Consider the following 16,349-nt stretch of genomic DNA (forward strand, 5'->3'; position numbering starts at 1 on the left):
CTTGGCTCACTGCAAGCTCCGCCTCCCGGGTTTACGCCATTCTCCTGCCTCAGCCTCCGGAGTAGCTGGGACTACAGGCGCCCGCCATCTCGCCCGGCTAGTTTTTTGTATTTTTTAGTAGAGACGGGGTTTCACCGTGTAGACCAGGATGGTCTCGATCTCCTGACCTCGTGATCCACCCATCTCGGCCTCCCAAAGTGCTGGGATTACAGGCTTGAGCCACCGCGCCCGGCCCAGTTCAGTCATCTTGAGTCTGATTTTGCTTCAGCTATTTTGAAGTTCTGCTATTAAGGGCATAGTCACTTAGAATTTTTGTGTTTTCTTAATGAATTGACCGTTTTAGCATTGCGAAGTATCCCTTTTCTTTTGGTTAAAATTCCTTGTCCTGAAGTCTAGTTTTTCTTATGTTAATATAGCCACTTTTGGTTTCTTATGATTAGTGTTTGCATGGTATATATTTTTCTTTTTCCTTTTTTTAAAACAAATTTTCACCTATTTTTATCTTTAAAGAGTGTTTATCATAGATACCTTTTGAAAATCCAGTTTGACAATCTCTGTCTTTTAGTTGGGTTTAGACTAGGGTAAGTAAACTACTATCTGTGGGCCAAATTCCACTTCCTACTTGTTTATGGTGTGGTTTGCAAAGTAAAATGGTTTTACATTTTAAATGGCTGAAGCATATCAAAAGGAGACTAATGTTGTGACACATGACGCTTATATGAAATTCAAAGTTTAGTATCCATAATTAAGTTTTAAATTTTGTTAAAAAATCTGTGGAGGGTTGTTTTCTCACTTGTATAAATACTTGCATAATATTGTAGATTTTGTCTCTTGGCCCACATAACCTAAAATATTTATCGTATGACCCTTTACAGAAAAAGCTGACCATTAACTTTTTTTTATTTTTGAAATGGAGTTTCATTCTTGCTGCCTAGGCTGGAGTGCAATGGCACGATCTCAGCTCACTGAAACCTCCACCTCCTGGGTTCAAGCAATTCTCCTGCCTCAACCTCCTGAGTAGCTGGGACTACAGGTGCACATCACCACACCCAGCTAATATATATATATATATATTTTTAGTAGAGATGGGGTTTCGCCATGTTGGCGAGGATGGTCTCGATCTCTTGACCTCGTGATCTGCCTGCCTTGGCCTCCCAAAGTGCTGGGATAACAGGCATGAGCCACCACGCCCAGCTGACCATTTACTTTTGATGTAATTTTTAATATATTTGGATCTAAGTGTACTTACTGTCTTGCTGTTTGTTTTCTCTTTGTCTCTTCTGTTTTGTTTTTCCCCCTCCTTTCCTGCCTTCTAGATTATTTTTAATGTTCTGTTTTATCTCCATCATTGGCACATTAGCTATATAATTTTGTTTTATTATTTTAGTAGTTGCTCTGGAGTTTATAACCCAACTCTTTAACTCATGTACATTCTAATACTATCATAACACTTCAGGTACATTGTAAGATTTTATGCTTCTGCTCTCATTCATTTCACTAATACATATGTTACAAATTCTACAAAATACTTGCATAGGTTGGAGTACAATGGCAGGATCTTAGCTCACTGCAACCTCCACCTCCTGGGTGTTTTTCATTTTGGCTTTAAATAGTCTGTTATATTTTGAAGAAATTAAAGAGCAAGGAATAGCTCTTTTTCTCATATTTAACTTCTTGTGCGCTTCAGTTTTCTCTGTATCATTTTCCTGTAGCCCAAGGAACTTCCTTTAACATTCTTCTTCTGCAATTTAGAAACTGCTGTTATATCCACCTGGGGAATATTTTACTTCAGATCTTATATTTTTTCAGCTCTAGAATTTCTTTTGGTTCTTTTTTATGTCTTTCATTTTTCTTCTTTTGTTAGATGTTTATCTTTAAATCCTTGATCATATTTATGATAGTCGTTTTATAGGCCTTATCTGCCAATTCTATCATTTGTTATTTTTGGTTCAGTTTCTGTACTGTTTTATATTTGGGATTTATAGAGTCATGAATCTTGGTTTACACAGATTTGTAAAATACCTCTTCAAACAACTTCTTTTTGGCCTCCTCTTTTCTCTTTTTTTAAATATTATTTTTATTGTTTCTCCCTAGTTCCCATTCATCCTATGTTTTTTATTTTTTTAAGACTCTAGTTACACTATGTTAGACCACCTGAACTACTTAATCACCCAGGCTCATCAGTCTTATTGTTGCTGCATAAGTGCTTGTTACATTAAGAAAAGCATGTAATAACATACATGTATATAATAATCTAATACAAAATAATTTAAACATATTAAAATGTATTTGTAGGTTTTTATTTATCCCTTTTGAAATACATTATATTGAACTGACTGAAACAGGGAGAAAAACATGTTTCAGTGGTTGAAGAACTTGGTAGATGAAGTAGTTCATTTTGAATGGCTTTAGTTTCTTAACAAAAAAGTCAGTGGTGAAGTTGCATATTTTAGTATAATATTTGGGAGCTGCAGTGGGGGAATTTGAAATGGCTTCTGTGATTTATTTATTAAAATCCTATCCTACAAGAGGAATCCTGGTAATGGCAGTCTGAAAATTCTGCAAGGACCTGGTTCAAGTGATACATGTATGCTTAATTTTGTGCAGCATGAATGTAGGTAACAAAGGGGAAGCCAAGCAGAATGTGGATTTTGGGTAGGGGCATGAAGGGAGAATGTTATACTACCTGGTACACGCAGATGGATGCTCTCTAACCACAATTGGACCTTGGCTGCCTGCTGTTCTTAGAATAAAATGAACAGTTTTTTTTTTTTTAAAGAATTTCATTATGATGGGGATGGAATTGGTTGAAGCAATCATAGATTCATTCTCCAAAAATAATTATTTTGAGAAAAAAAAATTCCACTGGAACACTTACATAGTTCATAGAAGCCAGCAAACCAGGAGTGAGGGAAGTAAGGAGCTTGACATTTGTTGTTGGTATGAGATGTAACATTTTAACGTTGCTTTTTTTTTGCTTAGGAAGTTAGGCTGCTTAATAAATGTGGTGCAGTGAAGGATCTTTACAGTCAAGAGAAACTTTTAACTGATTTACTTTTGTTTAGTCCTCATTATTTTGGGGCTGATTCACACTATCTTTAGTGTAGTTTTTTTCTCCTTATTGTTCTATATCACTTGTTAACCAAAAAGTGGCAGGTCTCAATCCGTAGAGGTTTACTTAGTCAAGGGTTTAGTATGTGCCTGGGAAAAACATAGGCCACAGGAGTAACTGTGACCTGTGCTTTTCTAGAAGGGTTTTGGGAACTTCAGCGTTTAGAGGGGAAAGTGCAAGAACAAGTTAAAAAAGAGGGAAAGGTAGGCGGTAAGGCAAATGGTTGCTTTCTTGTGAGGCTTTGACTAGCCTCAATAAATCTACATTTTACATGTGAAAAGAAGTAGAGGAAAAAGCCAATTATGCATTCATCTTAGTGTAGGTGAAGGGATGATTTCTGGTCTTGTCCTGTGTCTGTAAAGATAAGCTGATAATTGATATTGTCAGGATGAGATTTGACAGAACTCAGCTTTAGAGCTAGTTTATAGGGAGGATACATATCTTAAAAGATTTAGGGGCTCACAAGGAATTTCCTTGTGAGTCATCTGTGAGGGAAGCCATCTGGGGAGATATGTGCCCTTCTATCGTTGTGGAAACCTGGCATATGGATGAGGCTGTGACACAGGGTTGTGAATTTACAGCTATCTGGGAACAAAAAGAAGGCAGTATTGCGTGACTTGGTTCCCAAGCTTGTCTTTTGCTTTGGCATAGTGAGTTTGGAGACCAGAGGTTCTGTTTTCTTTTACATACTTGTAGTCTATATTTTTGATTTTTTTTAATATAAAGCTTAAATTTTTTTCTCTCATCTGAAGAACTTACAGCTAAGTAAGATAATATTTTGAGAGATTTGAAAGTATGAAATGGCTGACTCTGGAACTCTGACATAAGATTTAGGATTATAAAATCCTAGAATCCTAGATTTTAAATCCTAAAATGTTAAAATATAAAAGAAATGAAAATAGAGAGACCTAGGTTTTATTTGAAATATTTCATTTCTTTTTGGGCATTGGCAAGATTATAATGATGGTGGAGTTTTGCATTGACTTTTGAGTGTTTCTCTTTTTGTTTCTTCAGAAATTTGTACACCCAGACCATCTTCTCCAGGTGGACTACCTGAAGAAGATAGTGTTTTATTTAATAAACTGACCTACTTAGGATGTATGAAGGTTTCTTCCCCACGTAATGAAGTAGAGGCTTTACGGGCAATGGCAACCATGAAATCTTCCAGTCAGTACCCCTTTCCTGTTACCCTGTATGTACCAAATGTTCCAGAAGGTTCTGTGAGGTAAGCTCTAATTTTTTTTTTCTCTAGACACGTATTAAGTCTTTTAGGTGGTGGCAAAGATGTTATAGCATCATCAGGTGTAGGACTTGCTGTGAACTCACTGTAGACATGCAAAGTAAACATGTTTAGGCTTAGACTGTGTTCACTGTTTGAAAGGGGGCATTTGAACAATTGTGTTAGTCTATTCTTGCACTGCAATAAAGAAATATCTGAGATTGGATAATTGATAAAGAGAAGAGGTTTAACTGGCTCTTGGTTCTGCAGACTGTATAGGAAACATGATGCTGGCCATCTGCTCAGCTTCTGGGAGGGAGGTCTCAGGAGGGGAGGCCTCAGGAAACTTACAATCATGGCAGTAGTCAAGGCGAAGCAGAATCGTTTTACTTGGCAGGAGCAGGAGCAAGAGAGAGAAGGGGGAGGTGCCACACACTTTTAAACAACCAGGTTTCATGAGAACTCAACTATCATGAGAACAGCACTGAGGGGATGGTGCTAAACCATTCATAAGAAACTGCCCCCATGATCCAATCACCTTTCACCAGGCACCACCTCCACCATTGGAGATTACAATTTGACATGAGATTTGGATGGGGCTGCAGATCCAAACCCATATCAACAATTACGCTTAGAATATTATAAATAGAAATAAAACTGTAAAAATACTTGTAATGTGCATTTCTCTATCCTGAATAAGCATAAAAATCTGCCTTCGGCTTGTCAAGTAATAGTGGTTGAAAGAAACAGGAGTGAGCCATAGATTTTAAGTTACTTACATTAGACTGGAAAGAAGCAAAATGACTTTTTCCTCTTATGCTTACTTAGGAATAATACATTACGTCAGCTGAACCTTTAGTTTCTTTAAATGTAACTCAGGGCCGGGTGTGGTGGCTCATACCTGTAATCCCAGCACTTTGGGAGGCTGAGGTGGATGAATCACTTGAGGTCAGGAGTTCGAGACCAGCCTGGGCAAAATAATACAAAAATTCACCAGGTGTGGTGGCACATGCCTGTAATCCCAGCTACTTAGGAGGCTGAGGCAGGAGAATTCGCTCAAACCCCGGAGATGGAGGTTGCAGTGAGTGGAGATCACGCCACTGCACTCCAGCCTGGGTGACAGAGATCCCATCTCAATTAAAAAAAAAAAGTAAGTCAGATAATGTTTTTCTCCTACATTCAGTCTTTGCCTCAGTCACACTTGTGGTTATATTTGAAATCCTTATCATGGTTAGCCACTGTTGACCTATTGCTCCAACTTGTTCTTCCCTTCCTCCTCCTTCCTTCCTTTCTTCTTAGCCTGTTTGTGCTGCTGTTAACAAACTGCCATAGACTGGTGGTTTACATACAACAGATAATTATTTTTCATAGTTCTTGTGGTTGGGAGTTCCTAGATCAAAGCTCCAGCATGTTTGGTGTCTGGTGAGGGCCTGCTTCCTGGTTCATGTGTTCTCTCATGGTAGAAGAGAGTGTAAGAGGGGTTTCTTTTATAAGGATACTAATCTTATTCAAGAGGACTCCCTTCTCTCTCTCTGTCCTTCTGTCTCCCTCCTCCCTTCTCTCTCTTCATTTATCAAAAGAAGATGCAGATTTGTGTGTGTGTGTGTGTGTGTAAGATATGCAAGAATATGAAGATAATTTGTTTACTTCCAATATTAGTACCACTTTCCTCTCCCTTTCTCTCTCTTCATTCATTACATTCCGGTTATCCTAGCCTCTGTATTCATTCTCACAGGACTTATCAGTCGCACTTCCCACCCCAGGACCTTGGCATATTATCTTTATTCTCCCTAAGTAAATCTTTCCCTGATTTTCCAATGTTTTTTGTTTCATCTTAGTAAACATTTTATCGTAAGAAGACTTCCTTGGTTGTATCATGTAACTCTCTTTCTTCATACTGGGCTGTTTTTTTTTTAATAGCACTTTTCTTTGAATAGATATTATATTTATTTGCTTATTAGTTTATTGGATATCTTCCTCACTAGATTATAAGCTTGTGAGAATAACTTCTTTGTATTTTTCCCTGCTGTAGCTTCAGTGGCTAGGGAAGTAAGTGATTCATTGCAAGATTTTAGCAAATATTTGTTGAATGAACAAATAAGCAGACCACGTCAAAGAGATGAGGTTGAATTTGCCTTGAGCCTGAAATATTCTCTGAAAGTTGCTTTAATCTTTTTAAAACCCTGTCTGATTTGCCTCATTCTCTAAAGTTTAGAATGTGGGAAAACTTAGGTAAGTTCCGAGTACCAAAATAATAGCAATATAAATTTAGAAAATTTTGGTAAAAATGCTTTGAATTTTCAGGAAGGGGTTTTGCATGTATATTGTTTATATGTTGGCATCTAAAATGTCAAGATGTCTTTTAAAGAAAATTGTTTTCAAAATGTCTTCTATGTTATCTGTTTAGCTTCAATTTGCCAGACACACTTTGACAGAGATTTAATGTTTTGACTTGCCTCTTTATTCCTGGGGTTGTCCCCTTACCCCTCAGTTTCTTAATTTGAGATCTTGAAGGGGTCTTCAATGTGTAGATCAATCCAGGACTTAGGATTGTTTTTTGTTTTGTTTTTGTTTTTGAGACACAGTTTCTCTCTGTCGCCCCAGACTGGAGTGCAGTGGCATGATCTCGGCACACTGAAACCTATGCCTCGTGGGTTCAAGTGATTCTCATGCCTCAGCCTCCTGAATAGCTGGGAATACAGGTGCCCGTCACCATGCCCGGCTGATTTTTGTATTTATTAGTAGAGATGGGATTTCGCCATGTTGGTCAGACTGGTCTTGAACTCCAGACCTCAAGTGATCCACCCATCTCAACCTCCTAAAGTGCTGGGATTACAGGCATGAGCCACTGTGCCCAGCCAGGACTTAGGATTTGTGTAGGGAAAGTCAGAGAATTATTTGCTTCCAAATCCCACAGACTCCTTTCAGCTGTTGTATTCTGTTGTTGAATTCATCTTTGGAACCACCTGACCTTTTCTGTGCTAGAAAGGGCCTCAGTTGAACAATGAACTGGGGCTTAGATAAACTAATAGGTGCTTCTCTGAATAGAAGTGGGCTCTTCAGGGATAGTCTATACTGTTCTAGACTGGCATTCATTTTGTCATAACCGAAAAAGACTAGATTTTAGGGATGGGTGATATAGTTGTTACCAGGCATGTATACTTAGCTTTGGAGTAAATGAGTTGGATCATAGGAAACACAAGAATGAAGAAATTGTTAGAAGATAATAAAGAATTTGTGTGTATGTGTTTGTGTGTTTGCATGTGTGTGTGTGTGTGTGTGTGTGTGTTATGAAAATGAAGATAATTTGTTCTCTCTTGCATTGTTAATTCCAGTTTATTTTGTGATTTTAAGATACTTTTGTTTGGCTGGGTGCAGTAGCTCATGCCTATAATCCTAGCACTTTGGGAGGCCAAGGCAGGGTGGATCACCTGTGGTCGGAAGTTCAAGACCAGCCTGGCCAACATGGCAAAAACCCATCTCTACAAAAAATACAAAAATTAGCCCAGTGTGATGGCGGGCACCTGTAATCCCGGTACTTGGGAGGCTGAAGCGGGAGAATCGCTCAAACTCGGGAGGTGGAGGTTGCAATGAGCCAAGATTGGGCCACTTCACTCCAGCCTGGGGGAAAGAGCGAAACTGTGTTTCAAAAAAAAAAAGAAAAAAAAAAAGAAAGGGGAAAAAAGATAGTTATGTTTATATATCATATATTGTCATAGTAAAACTATTTAACTATTTGTTCTTTTTTTTTCTTTTTTTTAAACCTAACTGGAAATATGTCTTTGTTCTTTGATAGTTAATATTTTATCTAACTTTTCATTACTGTTCTACAGAATCATAGACCAATCCAGCAATGTGGAGATAGCATCTTTTCCAATCTATAAGGTTTTATTCTGCGCACGTGGACATGACGGAACAACAGAGAGCAATTGCTTTGCATTTACAGAGAGTTCCCATGGTTCAGAAGAGTTTCAGATACATGTTTTCTCCTGTGAAATTAAAGAGGCAGTAAGTATACTATAGTATAGCAATTTGCTATAGAGATGAATTAGGGTAACCTTTTTGAGCTCTAATTTCACTGTTGTATAAATACATTACATAAATTTGGAGCATATTTCTAAAGACAAAATTAGTATTTGTAATGACATAGAACTGAATGTGGAAAATCAATTCCGGTATATCTGCGTAGGTAGGGCACTCTCACAGCTTATTTTCTTGTCATAGAAAAATACAACTGGATGTTGCCTTTCTACCAAACCATGGTAGTGAATTGCTTATGCTCAGAAGGGAGACTATTTTTGCAGTTGTCTTATTACTTTGCCCTAGTAGATTGTTCCATGTGATTTAAAAAAGTGCCTATAACGATACCTGTTTCTCTGGATGGGCTTGATAGTTGCATATTGCTTTCATTTAGATATTGCATTAAGATTATTTTATTGATCTCTGTGGTTTTCACTGGTGATTATTTGTTTTGTGCTTTCTTGCTCAGAGGCTATATTTTGCTCCAGAGAACTGGCTTAATTAAAAATACAAATGCTCACATAGAGCGGGTATAACAACTTGTAGTCCTTTGAAAATGCCAGTAAGTTTTTTTTATAGCAATTATTAATTGGTCGATTATTGTTAGGAGAAATGGTTTAGATTAAATGCTGTTAAATGCATAGGGAAATCTTCTTTTCTACATCTGTTGAATTATCCCCGATTTTAAAATGTTGCACTGTTAAACTCTTAGTACTTGCAGCCATTTCAAAGGCATTCATAAATAGGTGTGGATGGCAATGTCTCAGGTATGTTTGCTTGTAAAAAAATAAATTATCAGCAGAAAGTGCTGAAAGCAAGTTATTCTAGCCTCTATCATGAAACATGAATAAATCATTCCATTAACAGGAATTTTGAGTTTGTTTCTGGCCACAAAATGGGAATTCATGGAAATGTAGATTTCTCTGAGTTTGATACAAAGCATGATGGGTATGTCAGTTCTTGTGCCCTAGTAATCAGTTTGCTTTACACTAAACTGAACATGCACAGACACATAAAATTTAGATTGTAACTGTAGAAATTATCTGTCGGAACGCATGCCTTATGAAAGAAGTTGAAGTTTTGTGTTTTGTTTTTTAGATGGGGCTTTATCTATTTTTTCCCCTGCACTTATATATCAATGTGTATACTGACTTCTTATTCAAAATGGTCTGATAGATAAGAGAGTGAATGAGTGTAAGTTTGCTGCTAGTGTGCCTGGCATATAATAGTGAATATAAATATGCTGAAGGAATATGTATGTTTTTGTGAATGAGGGGGGCTATTTCTGATCCTTACGAACTCCACTACAGAGGTGGGGAAGCAGATGGTAGAATCCTGGCATTTCATGTTGGCAGCCATCATTTAACACACCTGTGTGATTTCTGAATCACTGGAACTCAACAGCAAGGACATGAGCTTTGAAGACCTGGAGAACCTGCTGCTTGGAGAGAGAAATACTGCTGCAGAAGGAAACTGAATTGCTGCAAGAGGTTTCCATAACTAATGGTATGAAACTGTCTTCTTTTGGATTATAGCATTCACTTGAGTTCAGAGTAGGGGAAATGTTTGTTATTTTTGAGAGCTTATCATTGTAGGTAAGCAGTGGAAAAAAACTGTAGGAAATTCTTGGCCAGACCATTTTGGATATAGTATTAAATAAATGCTCTCTATTTCTAGAGAGCGTATTTGTTCCATTGCACGTTGTAAGAAAGTTATCTCCATCTATTATAAATTTTTTAGAGTGCATTTTAGAAAGTGTTACATTATGGGGGCATTAGTGGTAAAATATATTGTTTGAAGGAGAAATACATGACAGTGGTCATTAAACCTTATTATGAAACATTATTTCTTTTTAAAAAAACTTAAAAATCCTCCTCCAGGTAATGAATGAGACATCAGTTCTAAATGAGGAATAACCCGGTATAAATAGAGAGCTTATGCCAGGCACTGTGCTAAGCATTCATTTGATACTCATAATAGCCCATGACCAGGTTGGTCTTATTAGACAAGTGACTTTATGTTTCTCTTTGCCTGGAGCAGTTCTACTTTATGCTTATTGTCCAGGTTATTACTAATACCCTCATTTTTATTCTCAAAAGTCTTGTGGTTTGGATGATAAATTGTATGATTACCCTTTGTTTATCCTGTGTCTAAGAGACTGGGTGAGAGAGCTGGGTTTTAAATTGAAGTCTTTGACTTTGAAGAGCCATTCAGTTTTCAGTAACAACTTTCCTGTTGCTTACATATTCTAAAACACAAATATGGATTTTTGTATTTTAGTTATGTTTTATAAAGGGATTTATTGGTAACATAGCTTGTATTCCAGTTACGTTTTGTATTTTATCTGACCCTTTTACAGAAGCTGTCCAACATCTTCCTCTCTGCCCTAAAAAATAATTATGCTTTTAATTAATCTGAAGTCTTTTAGTTATATTTACTGGCCATCTGATTGTCTAGTTCCCAGAAGTTTTCTGTTCTGTGATGAGCACCTTTAGTCGTTAGTATTTCAGTCCCTCTTGATGGGCGCAAACTGTTGGCAGATAGTTCAGGAACCAGGTGACAAACAGTCTTACTGCTTAAGTATGTGCTGTGCAGCAATGCCACGCATTTATTTATTTATTTATTATTTTTTTTTTTCAGAGAGCTCATGGATGAGAGCTGAAGAGGTTTGTCGTTAAAGGAAGATTTCTGAAGCAGGAGTAGCAGCATGGCTGCCACTACTGTCACTGTGATGCTTATTTCACTATAAAACCCCCAAACTCCAGGCACCAACAGTGGTAGAAGGGAATCCCAGTGAGGGTGATGACTCTCTTGGACACCTGTGACACAAGGATTAGGAGGTCCCACAGAAGGGTTAGGACACATTTGACTTGCAACAAACACTTTGCTGTGCTTCTACAGGACCCTGCTGGAGTAGATTTCAGTAATCTATGGCAAAATAGTTGGACAATCCAACCAGAAGTATCTTGAGGTCAATGATCTCTGTATAAGGAGAATGATATGCTAGGCTTCTGCTGAAGAATTGCAGACTAGGCAAGGTATCAGAAAGTGTAGTGAAAAAAATACAAGGAGGCACCTGTTCTTGTTGCATCTTTGTGGATGTATTATATAAAACTTTTAAAAGATACTTTTAAAGGGTTGAGTCTTAAGATTTTGTTTCTACTAGCTAGTGTAACCATTCTATTCAAAGCAGATTTTGATGATATTTGTATGTTTTAGGATACTATTCAGTATTAGAAACTCTTGAGTGTTACATTATAGAAGCATGTTTTTTATCATCTGGTGTTAAAGGCCTTCAGAGATATTTCTTGATAAATATCAAGGGCATCATTGGGAAGATATTTATTCTTATTGCATTGGGGTTGCAGATATGACACTGTATAAAAGAAAACCTGTTCCTTGCATGGGAAAATTTCCTTTTCTTTTTCTTCGAGATGGAGTTTCACTCTTGTTGCCCAGGCTAGAGTGCAATGGCACAATCTTGGCTTATTGCAACCTCCACCTCTCGGGATCAAGTGATTCTCCAGCCTCAGCCTCCCAAGTAGCTGGGATTACAAACACGCACCGCCATACCTGGATAATTTTGTATTTTTAGTAGAGACAGGGTTTCACCATGTTGGTCAGGCTGCTCTCAAACTCCTGACCTCAGGTGATCCACCTGCCTGGGCTTCCCAAAGTGTTGGCATTACAGGTGTTAGCCACCGCACCCAGTGGAAAATATCATTTCTAAACAAATATTTAATTGGTATGTTAGCTAAATGCCTCATTTTGGAACATAAATCGGAAGTTATCTTGTCCATGTTTTCCTTAAATCAGTTGATTTTATGATTTTAAAAGTTTCCTGGTAATGTGCCTCTTATTTTAGCTCCTTCCCATGAATAATGTATTTGAGCTAGTTGTTTTAAAATTTTAATACATACCTTTCAAGGTATGTATTTTCACATTTATTTCTTGGGTGAACTTTTTTTTTTTTTTTTTTTTTAAGCGAAGTCTCCTAGGCTGGAGTGCAGTGGCAAGATCTCAGCCCACTATGATCTCCACCTCCTGGGTTCAAACGATTCTTCTGCTTCAGCCTCCTGAGTAGCTGGGATTACAGGCGCATGCCACCATGCCTGGCTAATTTTTACATTTTTAGTAGAGATGGGGTTTCACCTTGTTGGCCAGGCTGGTCTTGAACTCCTGACCTCAAATGATCCACCTGCCTCAGCCTCCCAAAGTGCTGGGATTACAGGCGTGAGCCACCATGCCTGGCCTTGAGTGAACATTTTCTTGATATATGGTGTTTCTAAACGAGTGGGTTATCTTTCACCAATATTAATGAAAAGACTTCATCTTGGAGAAACTAGCTATGTTATTTATTTTAAATAAATACCTTTGTTACTTAATAACAGTGTTTTGGACTTTAAGATGTAAATACATATTTGACAATTTGGAAAATACTGAAATAAAAAAGAAAATAAAAGGTGTTTAAAATTCCACCACAGTTAAGATTTTGGTGTATCTCCATTCCAGATATCTACATGTGCTGTCCTCCCTACCTCTTCAAAAATAACAACAACAAACTCAAACAGATACACAGTTTTGTGTTTAGTATTTTCTATAGATACTGTTTTCTGGAGTAAGATTGTATTATTTATCAATAAACCTTTTCCTTTTGCAAAGAAAATGCCCGTTCAAGACTATTTGTGTATGTGTTTTAATAGTGTGACATATATTGAAGTGTTTGCCATGGAATGTGTTTTTAATTTTCTTTTCTTGTTGTACAGTCAGCTCTCTATATTTGTGGGTTCTACATGAATGGAGTCAACTAACCACGGCTTTAAATATTTGATAAAAATGTATGGTTTCATCTGTACTGAATATGTATAGCCTTTTTTCCTTGTCATTAGTCCCTAAATGATACAGTATAAAAACCAGTCACATAACATTTATATTCTATTAGGTATTATAAGTAATCTAGAGATTAAAGTATATGGAAAGATGTGTGTAGGCTATATGCAATACTATACAATTTTGTATAAGGGACTTAAACATCTATGGATTTTGGTATCTGGGAGTTTTGGGGGGTCCTGGAAACAATCCCCCATGGATACCAAGGGACAACTGTAATTGGTTATCCAGTTTGTCCTAAGATACTGATAGTCATTGTTTCTGAAGTTTATCTTGTTAATTCTTGGATTACTGTTTCAGCTTATTCACAGACTGTAGAATTCACAATTTATTTTAACTCTTGGTAGAAATGGCAACTTGTAAGATGTAGTATTAAATGCAATTTGATTGCTGTTAATGCAATCAATGTACTGTCAGATTCTTTCTCCAAAAGAGAGAAAGATGGAGTCTGATTTTTTTTTTCTCTATCATTCTCTGTCACTCTGGCTCAGTTCCGTATACTTAACCTTTCTATAAAGAATTTCTTGAAGGCTTGCTGTCTGTTTTAGAATTTGCCAAGTTCTTTGACTTTTTTTGATATGGCCTTCTAATGTGACAAGCTGGCTGATCTGACATAAAGAATGTGAAAAAGAAGAGATGGGAAAAAAGATTAAATATGGCTGGGGTTTAACTCTACCAGTGTATACAAAATTACATACAGGTGTTCCTCTGTTTTCACATACAGTGCTTTCTTAAAAATACACTTGTCTGGAAGTAGCCAGAAAGAGTCTTGGCCCAAAACCGCCTAACAGCAGTTATTGTGGCATCTCTACAGTGGGGAATGTTGTCGGAGTTATTAAGATATTATTTTGGGCATATAGAGAGGAAAAGGGGTCCTTGGGAAATTTTCATTTTTTAAAGCATCTCTGGAAAAGTTTCTTGTAAAGCCCTGACTCTTAGAGCCAGGCCAGCAACCTATAATATGTAAATGCTAGCCGTTAGAAACTGGGTCCACCCGACATGGCAATTCCCACGGCCTTCTTGCCCTTGTCCCACATGTTCCTGGCAACATGGCTGCCCACACATATCCTTGCGTGTGGAGAGCATCATGGCACCCTGTATTTGCGTATTAAAAGCTAGGGTGGGCGGGCCAGTTTTTTCCGCCTGCTACTTGAATGACGTGCCTAGTCAAACCCATCCCCTGAGCCCTATGCAAATCAGGCATTGCCTCCTCCAGCCTCTGCATATATACCTGGTTAGTATCTGTGGCAGGTGGTGTTCTGTCTCTTGGCTTTGGAGCCCCTCTCCCTCTGTCTCTGTGTAGGGGAGCTGCTGCTTTTTTTCTTTGCCCTTCTTTCTTTGCTGTTAAACTCCCCACTCCTTAAAACAAAACAAAACAAAAATATGCTGAAGTTAAATGTATAAAAAGCAGACAGTAGACTTTATATTTCATTTAGGAGTAGCAAGTGGAGAATACCCAGAGAACTAAAAGTAGTTTAAAGTCTTTGTTTATAGTTGACCTTGTAGGCATAGTCTTCAATGACATGTTTCTAGCATATTCTTTGGTTCTGTTTTCCTCTATAAACACTTGAATTATTGGGCTAAATCCAGTAAGTATCCAGCTGAGGCTGAACCTTTCTGCTTTTAGCTTACCTAATGATTCCCTCTCATCCATCCCCAAGCACATTCAGCTTACATTTGCTGAAGTATAGGCTGTATGTTCTCTCTTGTGTTTTTTGGCACCTAGACTAATACTTGGTATACAGAAGGTGCTCAAATAGTATTTGTTGAAGGAATGAGTTTATCATTGTCTTAATTGTATAAGATTTGAGGCCTATAGTTCTTATTAGCATCAATCCTTTGCTGCTTTTGTTATTTTTACTCATACAAGATTAAAATGGGGATAGCATGGTAAAATACTGAAGAAATTTTAGGAACATTATGATATAAATATGGTGCTATTGCAGAAGTTGAACTTTAGACTGGCAGGTAGGATTTCTGTAGAGTTGTTAAAAGTTAAACTATTTGGCATTGGGAAGGCACTTTAGGGTAATCATTGATTAATGGATATAAATGTGGCAATCGGAAGTTTTTGAATGTGTTAGACTGTGTGTGCTTGTACAAGAAAAAGTGGCAGAATATGTGAATGAAACAAAGGAAAACGAAAGACCTCATACGTTAACATACTCTTCTGTTATAGGGAGTATTCCTGTTTCAAGCAAGTTACAAATATTATATTCCTAGACTAATACAGTTCAACAAGTACTTTGAATTCACTTTATCTAGAGTGAGGGATTTATTAATGTTCACAGTATTCTTCTTACCTATGATTTCCAGTGTGACATATTGAAAATATTTTTTTAACCCATCATATTTCACCTTGTTTTCATTGACAACCTGTGGGTGGGCTGAGAGATTTGGAGAATCTTTGGTGCTTCAAGCTCACAAGTTTGTGATGATCTGATGCATCTTTTGGAACCAAGAAGGAGAATAACTGTTGGAGAAGTGTTGGATTTAGAGTACTTCTTCACTTTAAGGAATGAAGATGAGCTATACACACAAACACACACACATATGTATATCCATATATATGTATGTATGTATAAAAGTAGTCAGTAGAGTGGCCTAATACCAATAGAATAGATAAGAATAAGACCATTTCAGCATTCATTCTGGGAACCCAACACTTTTATAGCACAACAACATTGAGTAAAAATGCCGGTAGCTCTTTATGTTACTAGCTTTAGCAATAAAGCCAGTATCTACTTTATTCTGTGGTTCTGTATCTAGCCCCCAGAGACTGAGGGAAGTGAAAAGAGAACTTGGAGACTTGGCTAAAACCTTGTTTGTGAGAGAGTGTTGGGAAGATTCAGATACCAACATCGTTTTAGTAAATCATCTTAAGATACATTCAATTTCATAGTATATTTTGAAGCCTAGAAATATCTATAAATATAGTTTATTTTGTGAACTTAAATTGGTTCAATATCTTTATCACCATGTTTAAATGTCAGAGTTGAGAGAAGCAAGCAAATATTTGAAAGATAATTTTTTTTAAGTGAAAGGACCTTCCTTCCTTCCTTCCTCCCTCCCTCCTTCTCTTTCCTTCCTTCCTTCCTCCCTCCCTCC

At 37.3% G+C, this 16,349-nt stretch overlaps 1 protein-coding gene across 2 annotated transcripts in view; it reads left to right on the forward strand.

The window, feature by feature from the left end:
- The window catches only part of RABGAP1L (RAB GTPase activating protein 1 like), an 808,808-nt gene that overhangs the window by 77,170 nt on the left and 715,289 nt on the right, over window positions 1-16,349 (forward strand). For both annotated transcript variants that reach the window (XM_017866952.1, XM_017866951.1), the window contains exons 4-5: window positions 4,127-4,337; window positions 8,165-8,339. In XM_017866952.1, coding sequence (XP_017722441.1) covers window positions 4,127-4,337; window positions 8,165-8,339 — 386 coding nt within the window. The remainder of the gene's footprint in view (window positions 1-4,126; window positions 4,338-8,164; window positions 8,340-16,349) is intronic.

Source organism: Rhinopithecus bieti, unplaced genomic scaffold (genome assembly GCF_001698545.2).
Source record: "Rhinopithecus bieti isolate Rb0 unplaced genomic scaffold, ASM169854v2 scaffold_1853, whole genome shotgun sequence".
Classification (NCBI taxonomy): domain Eukaryota; kingdom Metazoa; phylum Chordata; class Mammalia; order Primates; family Cercopithecidae; genus Rhinopithecus; species Rhinopithecus bieti.